This window comes from Toxotes jaculatrix, chromosome 12 (assembly GCF_017976425.1).
Source record: "Toxotes jaculatrix isolate fToxJac2 chromosome 12, fToxJac2.pri, whole genome shotgun sequence".
Taxonomy (NCBI): Eukaryota; Metazoa; Chordata; class Actinopteri; family Toxotidae; genus Toxotes; species Toxotes jaculatrix.
The window spans coordinates 11145003-11155799 of record NC_054405.1 but is presented as its reverse complement, the minus strand read 5'-3'; the positions used below and the strand labels follow the sequence as shown (position 1 = coordinate 11155799).

General features: G+C 41.7%; 1 protein-coding gene across 1 annotated transcript; it reads left to right on the top strand.

Moving 5' to 3' along the window:
* The first annotated feature begins 577 nt into the window (after nt 1-577).
* Nucleotides 578-8392, top strand: cchcr1 (coiled-coil alpha-helical rod protein 1). Its single transcript, XM_041051733.1, has 19 exons — nt 578-891; nt 1257-1548; nt 1647-1814; nt 1930-2047; nt 2263-2457; nt 2742-2905; nt 3009-3123; nt 3324-3434; nt 3843-3986; nt 4083-4193; nt 4470-4576; nt 4679-4791; nt 4882-4954; nt 5640-5758; nt 5865-6053; nt 7086-7187; nt 7357-7502; nt 7595-7742; nt 7854-8392. Exons 1-19 carry the CDS (start codon nt 822-824, stop codon nt 7982-7984), a joined length of 2616 nt encoding a protein of 871 aa, XP_040907667.1. The 5' UTR covers nt 578-821; the 3' UTR covers nt 7985-8392.
* The last annotated feature ends 2405 nt before the right edge of the window (nt 8393-10797 follow it).

Sequence of the window (10797 nt, the reverse complement as noted above, 5' to 3'; positions counted from 1 at the left end):
TGGGAGTCCTAGGCAAAGAAGGTACATTTACACAGAGCTCCTTTTCCACTGCTAATCACAAAATATTTCTCAAAAGTAGCTGAATAAAAAGCCTCGTGGTTCCACCTTCAGAAGAATAAAGTAGTATTCCCCATTACCCATAATTCATTTCAAATGTAAAAATATATTGTGCAAATGCGGTTATTTATCAGTGGAGTTTACCACACCAAGGGACAGGTAGGAAGATATGTCAAAGCATTTGAAATGGTATATTTTGCTCTCTCCACTGTAGTTTCACAACCAGTGAACCAGTGAAAATCATTGTCAATATTTAACAACAAAACATGTTTAGTATTTTCCCATGCCCTCAAGTACAGCCTATTTAATAGGCAGAGTACAGCCTATTTAATAGGCACCAACGAGTATGTATGACTACGGGCCAGTGCGGGGTTCTTGATGGATTTTAAGGCAGCCTGGGAGGGAGAAGATTCTGCAAGACACGAGTCAGGGAAAATGCTACCACGCTATTGTCGGTTTCCTTCCACTTTCCCGTGATGCACCGCGCGGCTGTTAGTTTGGATTAGTCATTTCACTTATATCAAGTTCATAAACGTGCAGATTGGCTGGGGTGCTGCGGGGCATTTGTAATTCCACCGACGTGGAGTCTGAGCATTTAAAGGTTGGCCAGCAAAAATAGCCCAGGCGAGCTGCGGAGGTTTCCGTTGTGACCGGTAACTAAGGCAACGACGAATGACGTGACTCGCGGGAGAGTAAACGTTAAAAGAGCAGCCAAACAACCCCGGACTGTTTTATGATTTAGTTCATGATTTCCCCTGTGGACCATGGAGAGACATAACTTGGGTAAAGAAAGGCTCATAGTACCCACCGAGTTCACCTCACAACCGCTTGCAAGTAGGTTGTTTTTTTTTTTGATCGCGTTTTTACATTTGGTCTTAACTTCAAGTAAATGTCGAGTTCACTGAAAAGGTTATTTAGATGAGGAGAATGTAAAGCAGGTTATTTTCAGTAGCTACAATTTACAGAAGTCCTCCAACGCCTCACCTGCAGTCTAGACTCTCAGGTACCGCAGTGCACTCAACTCAGTGTGGTGAGCTTGAAAACAAATAATAAGTCGTTCTAATGTAAGGTTTACCTAAGCTGATACTGTGTGATTTTATCTACTTGGAGGGCCATATGTATGGGAAACGCTAGGCTCTACTTTGGAAACACAGACAACTAGTCAAGCACACACATAAACATATTTTCATGCTATGCAGGAAATGTCCAGGAGGACCTGGTACCCCCATCACATTTTGCAACGAGTGTCCAGTCATCTGGAGCACACAGAGGCGTTCAAAACACAGGGACACCACCATCCATCTCCTGGATAAACCCAGTACCATCAGTGCCATCAGCGGATCCCAGTCCTGCCAATCCATGGCTTGCCATCTCTCAGGCCCAACAGGAAATCTTGGAGTTGAGGAAGGAAAATCAGCGGATTATGACGTTACAAGAAAACAGCATGAGGGCAAGGATGCCTGTGGATCACTCATCAAACCTTGGAGCAAGGTAATCCACTCTGTGTTTTATATGGTCAGAAATACCATTATTGTCTGTCAGTTGGGTGACATATTGGGTACATGAATAAGCCTCTTCTTCAAACACAGATCTGCAGAGAGAAGTGAGCAGTGGTCGAGGTGGGAGTCAGAGTGGCGTCTGGAGGCAGAGAAGCACAAGGCTGAAGCTGAGAGGTTGAAGGGGCAGGTGGAGGCCCTGAAGGAGAGTTCACAGAGACACAGGGAAGAGATTAGAGACAGAGACAGCACCCTGAACAGGTAGGAGATATGTTAATGTTATGCAGTCAAGACATTTTACATTTTGGTTTGACATTTTTGTTGAGTTTAGTGATGAATCATTTTGCTCAAGCATGGCATAACCTTTGTATGACAGACAGAGCCATGAGTTGGAAGCCATGCGTGAAGAGCTATGTAAGGCTAAGACTGAACTCAGCCAAATCAGAGACGAGCTCATTCACAGCAGCGCACAGAAGGAGAAAATAAGCTCACAGGTATTACTGTTTACCAACAAAACATTTCATTTCGACACTGAAATTCACCTGAGAATTACTGGCATCTTATAACTCCTTTTGGTAGTTTATAGTCTGATGTGTTTAGTACAGTCTTGTAGCTTATAGACACCTGACAGTTTGAATTTAGCTAGCTTCACTCTGATTAGTTTCACTTATGAATATTCTTCTGTGTTTAACATTTCTGTTTCTTGCAGCTTGAAAGACTAAAGAGCGAATCGGGTGAGGAAATGGCAAGGCTAAGGAGAGATGTGGAGAGGAGGAAAGAAGAAGCCCAGGAGCTTGCTCTGAAGGCAGAAATGGGCAGATTACAGACTGAGGAGGAGGCCAAACAGCAGACTCTGAGATTGTCACAACGTTTGGAGAAAATGCAGAAGAAGCAGGAGGCTGAGGTGTGTGCTCAAGGATATTTAAACCATCATAAATCTTGTACACATGGATTTGGGTGACCTTTCTCAAGGCTTTACGTCCAGCATCCAAGAGCCCATGTCAGCAAGCAGCTGCTCTGCTGAAGTATCCCTGAGTCTAACACCGAGCATGTGGCTCAGTGCTTTTCTGACCTTCCTCAGGAGTGAAAGAAGTGAAAGTAGAACTTCTCCTTTGGGATCAATAAGGCATTGCATCATTATTTGTATGTGTCTTAAAATTTCCATTGTTTGCCTCTCTTAACTTTCAGCTGCAGCAGTTGAATGCTTCCCACTCTGCAGAGTTGGGTGCAGCAAGAAGAACAAACAGTGAACTACAGGACAGACTTCAATCAATGACCTCAGACGTGCAGCGGATAAAAAGCACTCTGATGGAAGTATCTGCTGAGAGGGATGGGCTGAAAGAACATTTAAGGTGCCACATTCAGTCTAAAACTGCTAAAGAGCTAAACATCCATCTACATTTGTAGTCAGATTCACTGATTCTTTTTTGGGGGGCGGTGTTGTTTATTTTTCAGCCAAATGGGACAAGCTTTTGAGACACAATCTGCAACACTGCACAGCCTCAGAAATTACATCGGCCAGCTTGCCCCAGAGAAAAGAGAGAAGGAACAATTAAATGAAGCTGTTGAGGTGGAGAAATTATAAACAGTATTGATTTCCATCAGCCCACTGTAAAGAACTTGCATGGGAAAACACTTTTAAATGTTGTTCATTTCAGTAAAAGAAGAAAGGTGGAGGAAATGAGTATTACGTTTATGAATTAACATGCATTTTAAAATAAGTCACCCTCTACATGTGCTTTTTTCATTCCAATCTCTTTCATACTGTAGAGGCTGAACAAAGAAAAGGCAGCTCTTCAGATGACCAATGAGCTTTTGACAGTCAGGCTTAACTCTGTGAATGAGATAGTCGTCCTCCAAGAGGAGAAAATGCTGAAGAAGGTGGGTGGTTTTCACTTAATGCAGGATATTAGCCTAAACAAAAGTCTGAAGTGTTGATGCACAGGTGGCTGGATCTTGAAGATCCTCACATTGGCCATGTTCCAAAAGCAGATGTTGTGTGTATATATACAGTGTGACATATGAAACATTTTTTTCTCCTTTGAATGCACTTTGAGTGCATTTTAGTTTGTTTTGACAACATATCTTGCTGAAACTTTGCTGAAGATAGGTAATCGTAACAATGAACAACTTGAATTATTTAGTTCTTGGTAGAGGTTTCACAGTTATTGCATGGTGATGCATTTGAGAGCAGAGACTGTTTGAAAACTCTTCACTTCCCTAACCTTCTCTTCACTTCTCTTCTCTTCTGTGTGTGTGTCTATGTACCACATGTGTATGTTTAAGCAGACCTCGACTGACCCACTTGCGAGGAATGGATCTGAGGGCCTTCAAGTGATTCAGCTCTGGAGAGACAAAGTGTTCAAGTTATGCGTTCAGCTTCGCTCGAAGGACATTGAATTAAGAGGAGAAAAGGATAAGCTCTTTTCAAAAGTATGAAAACTTCTGTTACTATACCATGGCACAATCATGTCTAGTGTGTTTGGAACCAGTGTTTAAATTGTGGTAGTGTATTGCTTTGTGTTTTAGTTCAGATCCGTGGAGCAGCAGCTCCAGCAGGAACAGCACAGGGTTAGTGTCCTCCAGCACAGTCTAGATGACAGGATAGCTGAGCTGGACCTGGAGAGAGTGGAAAAAGAGGTTGGTACCAAAGCAAGTGATGTGATTTACGTGGCTGTCTGAAATTTTGATGATGCACAATAAATTTGCGGCTGCTCAGGAAAGAGATAAACACTTGTTCATTTTTACCCCAGCAGAGGATGCTGACTATATGAAAACTTAGGTAGTTTACAAGTGTAGTTGAGGTATTAAGATCAGCAGCTGGCCATGAATACATTCTCGAAACTCTGCATCATCGTAGATTTGTGTAAGATAGTCTCATCATAAAGATGTGTGTTTTTTTTTTTTTCAAACCAGACACTGAAACAGGACTTGGCCCAGGCTCACAAGGAAACCTCTCAGCTAAAGTCACAGAGTCAGAAATCAGAGGCTGAACTTAAAATCCTGACAGAGGCAGTGCGCAGGTAAAACAAAGTAGAAGAACAGAAGGAAAATGCTAAAGAACTGTTCTTGTTAGTGTTGAAAGTTTCATCACACATAACACGCAGTCTGGCTGTGTCTCACAGGTTCAATCTGGCATTTGAGAGTAAGGCGGAAGCAGTGGACACAGCTCAAAGAAGGCTCAGCACTTTTACCCAGAGGCTAACTTTTGCTAACAGACGAGTGGAGACAATCCAAGGTGCGGCAAAACCAGAGGTTGATGGGATGATTGCTGTGCTTATCTATATGTCTGGTGAATCAGGACAGTCACAATGTTTCTGCGTCACAGGTTTGATCCTGAGGAGAGTGGCTCTGCAGAAAGTTCAGCAGGCCAGCAAACAGGCAGATCAGGCTGCTGAAAGGTACAGTATGAGGGTTCATCATATACTTTCAATTTATTGATCAGTCATTTGTACTGTAATGCCAAAAGTAATACCAAATGCACATTGCGTTTACTCTGGAGGCCAAAATCATGTCTTTAAAAGTGCTTACTTATTCTGATCAGCAGCTTCGAAATCCAAAATATTCCATTTGTAATATTAAATGTTGAAGGTCAAGCGTCTCTTTGCATTTAGTTTTAGTACTATTACTGGTTAAGTGATTAAATGAAAATTACATGAATCATTACTGGTCAGATTGGAGGGAATTAATTGAAGTATTTCACCCAATAACTTTTGCAGCACTAATTCAGAGAACTAGTAGGCTAATTCATGCCTGCTCATGCAGTTCAGCTTGCAATTATCTCCTTAGTGTGTACGTTGTACAAATAAATGCGTACTGCTTTGTGGCCAAACATGAAAGTATGTTTGGTTGGAAATAAGGCAGGGTAACATGGTTCAAATCAATACTGTGATATTAATAAGAATATTTTTGGCATTATATATATGTCAGTACATGTCGTCTTAGTCTACATTGAAAGTCAGTCGCTTTCTGGTTGTTTAGATTTTGGCTTCCCTTGTTAAACACCACGCAATTGATTCTCAGCCTCTCTGCTTGAGTTTCTGTTCCTTTTATTTGCTCTGCCATCTTGTCTTTGTTGCCCTGCAGCATCACAAACCTCCAGACAGAGCTTAGTTTGGTGTGTGAAGAAAGAGACAATCTCACACAAGAGCTCAAAAGAACCCCGGAGCTCATCGAGAAAGCTCTTGCTGATCTGAAAGAACAGTGTGAGCACTCTTACATCTCATGACAACTTATTATAATGCATCATCTGTCGGCTGTTCACGTTTTGGCAGTGAATGAGTCTGAGTCCACTTTGTACATCCTCCCCAGATGAAAGCAAATGGAGGCAGCAGCAGCACAAGCTGGAGCAGAGCAGGGCGGAGGTCCAGCAGGCTGTGGCTGGTAGAGAGAAGGCAGAGCAGAGCCTGCAGCAGATCCAGGCCCAGCTGGAGGAGAGCAAGGTCAACCTGGAGAAACTCCGCTCTGAGCTGCTCATCCAGCAGGAGCGCAGCGAGCAGGGTGAGGCAGCAGCTATCTTGAGCCGCGTTACTGTTTTTTAGCCTTGACTTATGTGGGGAAAGCAGACTGAGCCACTCCTGCTCTTTTTCAGAAATGCCCTTCATCATGATTTTATATTCACACCTGGGATTGGTCTGCCACTCCCCTCTGCTCGGTACCTTCACTGGAACAGTTGGGGATTAAGTGACATGCTCAAGAGCACCTTGACTGTAGGTGTTCAGGGAGAGTTTCCACCAACTCCTCCTGAGGGAATATATCTCGCTCTTTAGCTGATAAGTGCTCCACTGTTTTCACCACCTACTCGCTGACTTTGTCTGTCTGCCTTTGGCTGCTAGACATGTTCTGTACAGCTGGTGTGTTGGAGCTTTTTTTTTGGCTGAAAACAGCTGCCTGCTGTGGCTGAAAACAGAGTGCCACAAGAGCAGTGTCAGTTAACCAAACCAATAAAGTTGCAGGTCGTGAAAGTTAAATGATGATCTTAAAGTTGCTACAAAGCTCTGTAGAGCAGTAACAGTAACTGGTACAGAAACTGGGTTTCTCACAACAAGCGACTCCTTTCATATACATGTTCTCATGTGATCCTTCATCAATGGAAAAAGTAGAGATAATAACCACTTTTATGGTGCAGACATCAGATCCACGCTGTTGAATTTAATTTCCTTTTAAATACCAGGTCTTAGCGTGCTTTACTGTGCTATATATTCCACTGCCTTTACTGAAGCAAAAGACCAGCTAATGTTAGCCATAATTTAAAAATTAAATAGAAGAGCTTTTTTTCTGACCTTTAGGCTACTACCACTTTGCTGTGCTGCAGTTTGTTATGCTTTACCACGGTCTCATCGTAATAATTGATAAATCTGGAATTTATTCAGTCTGCTTTTTGTAGAGGTCTTGCTGTCTTGAAATTTTGCTAACAGATGCAATAAGATCCAGGTTTATCCTCTGAGACTCATACAAATACAGCCTAAAACTCTGTTTCTCTGTGTCTAAGATACTATATTAAGAAATGGTGCATTCATTGCTCCCCTTTAGCCCTGCAGGAGAGGGTGTCTGAGATTGAGGACAGCTGTGCTGAGAAGCTGAGAGAGATGGAGGTTCAAGTCAATACGGCCAGGAGAGAGCACACCAAAGCAGGTAGCCGGATTAGCACCATGCTACCTCAGCCCACAGAAGCTTAACACTGGGGGCTGAAGTCATATCTGTAACGCAGACTGTGATCTAATATGATTGGAGTTGTTTACACAGTTTACTGTACAGCAGCATTTCCCAGTGGCTCTTGATCTATCTGTATTGTCTCTTGCAGTTATGACTTTGCGGCAGTTTGAGAGAGAGGCAGCAAGGAAACAGGACGAGATGAGAGAAACTCAGTATTTTATGGGTGCACGCACAAAGAGGGAAGTTCAGAATAAACAACTGAAGGAGACGGAGAAGGACAAAAACCTGCTGCCGGTAAGACTTTATAAAGCAGATGACAGTTGTGAAAAATGTTGCTTCTGTCTTCATTTCTGTCGGTGACCTCACATGGCCTGAATCTGTTCCAGGCCACTGTTGCTGAGCGAGGGCTGACGAGTGAGTACACAAGAGTTCACACAACAGCTCCACAAAACTCTGCTGCTGCTAAGGAACAACGACAAAAACCTTCAGAGAGGAGTCGCTCTGTGGGGGCAAAATTCCAACTACCTGCAGACGGTAAGAAGTGTCCTAATTTCTCATGCGTCAGATGCTTTTTGTTTTTTTTCAAGTCCTCACATTCACACAGATATGACTGATCTGACCAATGGCCTGTCTGTATCCTGCCAGAGAAACTCCTGTCTGTTTTGGAGGAGCTCCACAGTCTCAGTGCGGCAGTGGTAAACAGCTCTGAGGACTCTGCAGAGGAGGAGGGACAGAATAACAGCGTGGGACCACCCACAGGCAGTCTGCACAGCTGATACCTGAAGATGAGTCACCGGAGGCAGAGAAAACACCTTTAATTTGTACAAAAGGTGGGCAGTGTTGATGATTTAGGAGCCAAGAAATTACAGCCAGTGGAAACAATTTGTTTGAGCCAGACATCAGAAAAACATGTCACATTTCTCCTACTTGGTGTATAAGAAGTAAACGAGGTATCTAGTGCTGGCAGAGTACACATGGCTTAGAAATTTCTTTTAATATATCTTCTGCATTTGTCTCCAAGATGACTTTTAATTACAGAGTACTCGAAATACATGGATGGACAGTATATAACTCATATTCCACATTTTAAATGATATGCCCCCATTCCCCAGTTAATGTGATATTGTTTGATAATATTTCTTCAGAGACGTGTTACTTTTCAGTGCAACCCATAATAAAGTGTTTTTATAGAGAAAATTCTGTGGTCCTTAACAATATGATCTGGGTTTGGGGGGGGGGGGGGGGGGGATAGTGACGAAGAAGTCCATGATTTGGTGTAAATCTAATTTCCACTAATGACATGAAAACCCAAATGATGAAGAGTAGCTAACACATCTGATATCAAAGTTTTACAAAAAGTTTGATTTTTTTTTTTATTCAGACTTTTGCATTAAAAAACAAACAAAACACAGGAGTATCTCAAGTCTATAAAGCTGAATAATTTGTAAAACGGGTTTTAATGTTAGTGGTGCACCTGCCCTGTTTCTCTCTACATAACACATGAACAACTGGGAAGACCTGTGTGATTTCATATAGAAAAAAAATCAATATTTTCTATTTGAAGTTCCTTTATTATAGAGGTCAATTTTACAATGACTTTGCAGTCATAGGATGGACGATGATAAACATCATGATGAACCAGATAATTGTGCTATTTGTCACGTTGTCATGAGTGCTAATAAATTTTGCAGCAGCTCGAAGTTTCGAGCCTCTAGGTAAAAGCATTTCATGGAGAACTGAGGGAGAGCACAGTGAAAATTCTAATAAAGTCTAGACTTTTCTACTCTGTTTTCTAAGAGCATCAAAAATAATTTGCAGGGACATACTCGCTTGAGAGGTGATTCATCATGGCAAGCAGAGGATTAATGCATCAAATTTAATTTTTTAATAGAATTTTATTGGATTTGAGTAGTGCACTTTTGCTTATATCTGGTGCCTGAGAGTTTGCAAAACAGCATGTAAGACATGAGAATATTTAAATTTGTATCTTATATTGAGTCTGATACAAAAATCAATAATGTCATTAATGACACAGCGAGGGAATTATGTATAATCTAAATTTACATTCATCATGATGGATAATTTTAAAGGGATGTGCCACCAAACTTAATATTCCCTCTCTGACCATTAATCTTCTTGGGATGCACTTTAGCATCAGACGGTACATTCACTTCACAGCAAAATGTGTGTTGTCATGTGCAGATTTAAACCAGCAGAGGGCGATGTTGTCAAAGGTGAGACCAGCACAAGCAGTGATATCCATCAGTTGTTTGGGCTATACTTGGTGTAAGGCACTTTCCTTTACTGGAACATTATTGGAGACAGTTAATAGCAATATGATTTCTATAGGTTATACAGGTGATTTTTACCAGCAACTTTAAATAGGTGGAAGTGTGTGAGGGTGGATATGTGCGAGGGTGGATATGTGCACATGTAGTGAAAAGGATTCTATCTATCTCTCAGACTAAACTTTTGAATGAATAGGAACCATTTAATGCTGCAACATACATGAGATCACGACTCTGTGAAAGTGAAAAACTTTCAGGTTGATGAAAAATGTGTTGCTCAATGAGTGTTGCAACAATGAACGTGATAGTAGACAGCCTGTGTAAATGCATTTGCTGTATATATATCTTCATTGCCTCAGCAGTGTGGAGAGAGTAGCACAGCAGCCAGACAACACTGTGGTTAACTGATGAATAATTTAGTAGAGTATTACAATCCAGACAAGACCTGAATTAAATGATGTAATGAAAATGAATCAAAAAGCTCCTGAATAATTTAGAATTAATAGCATAAGCAATGGCCCAAACAAACCAACAAACAAAGCCTGCCATCTGATTTAACATCTATATTTACAGTGGGTTATTTTCATATTACCACTGACCCTAAACCAGTTCTCTGACACTGACTTCAATGACTACTGTTTATTTTTTTTACTGATAGACTGCATAACACAGTTGTGTGCGTGTGTGTGAACCCTCCTCCCTGTGGTTCTGAGGCTGATACTGTGCTGTCAGAGCGCAGCGTGTCAAATCAGAACATCTGCTGTCATCGGCCCTGCCTGTCGTCAAGCGTCTGCATCAAGGCGCCACGTCTTTTTCTGGTGTAATCAAAATGCCCAAACCTGCAGCTTCTTTTCACTGTTTGGGATGTTGTGGAAAGAATTTTGCTCAGTGGTACTGGTTGTATTTTCAAGAAATGATTAATGACCTTATTATTGTTAAACATGATATCAAATATTTATGACACAAAACACAGAAACCATTTTTTTTTTACAAATACCCTGGGACTGGAAAAGGAACCAAAAGTCAGTTGCTCTTTGCAAAACTTCCCCATGGTCCAGATGACTGGTGTCCTTTTGCTAGATTTTTTGAAGTATTATTCAGGGCACAGACACAGCGCACTTTACACAGCTTCAGGCTCACTCAGCAGACCGTGTTTTGCTAGCTGGCCATAGCCAAAGTCAAACTTCACATGTCTGAAATGTTGTGAAAACTTTATCCTCTGCCTGTGATACGTTCTGTCACACTTTGCCAAATGTCCCCAAAGTGAAGTCCTCTTGGGGCTAGTCCTCATTCATGTTTGC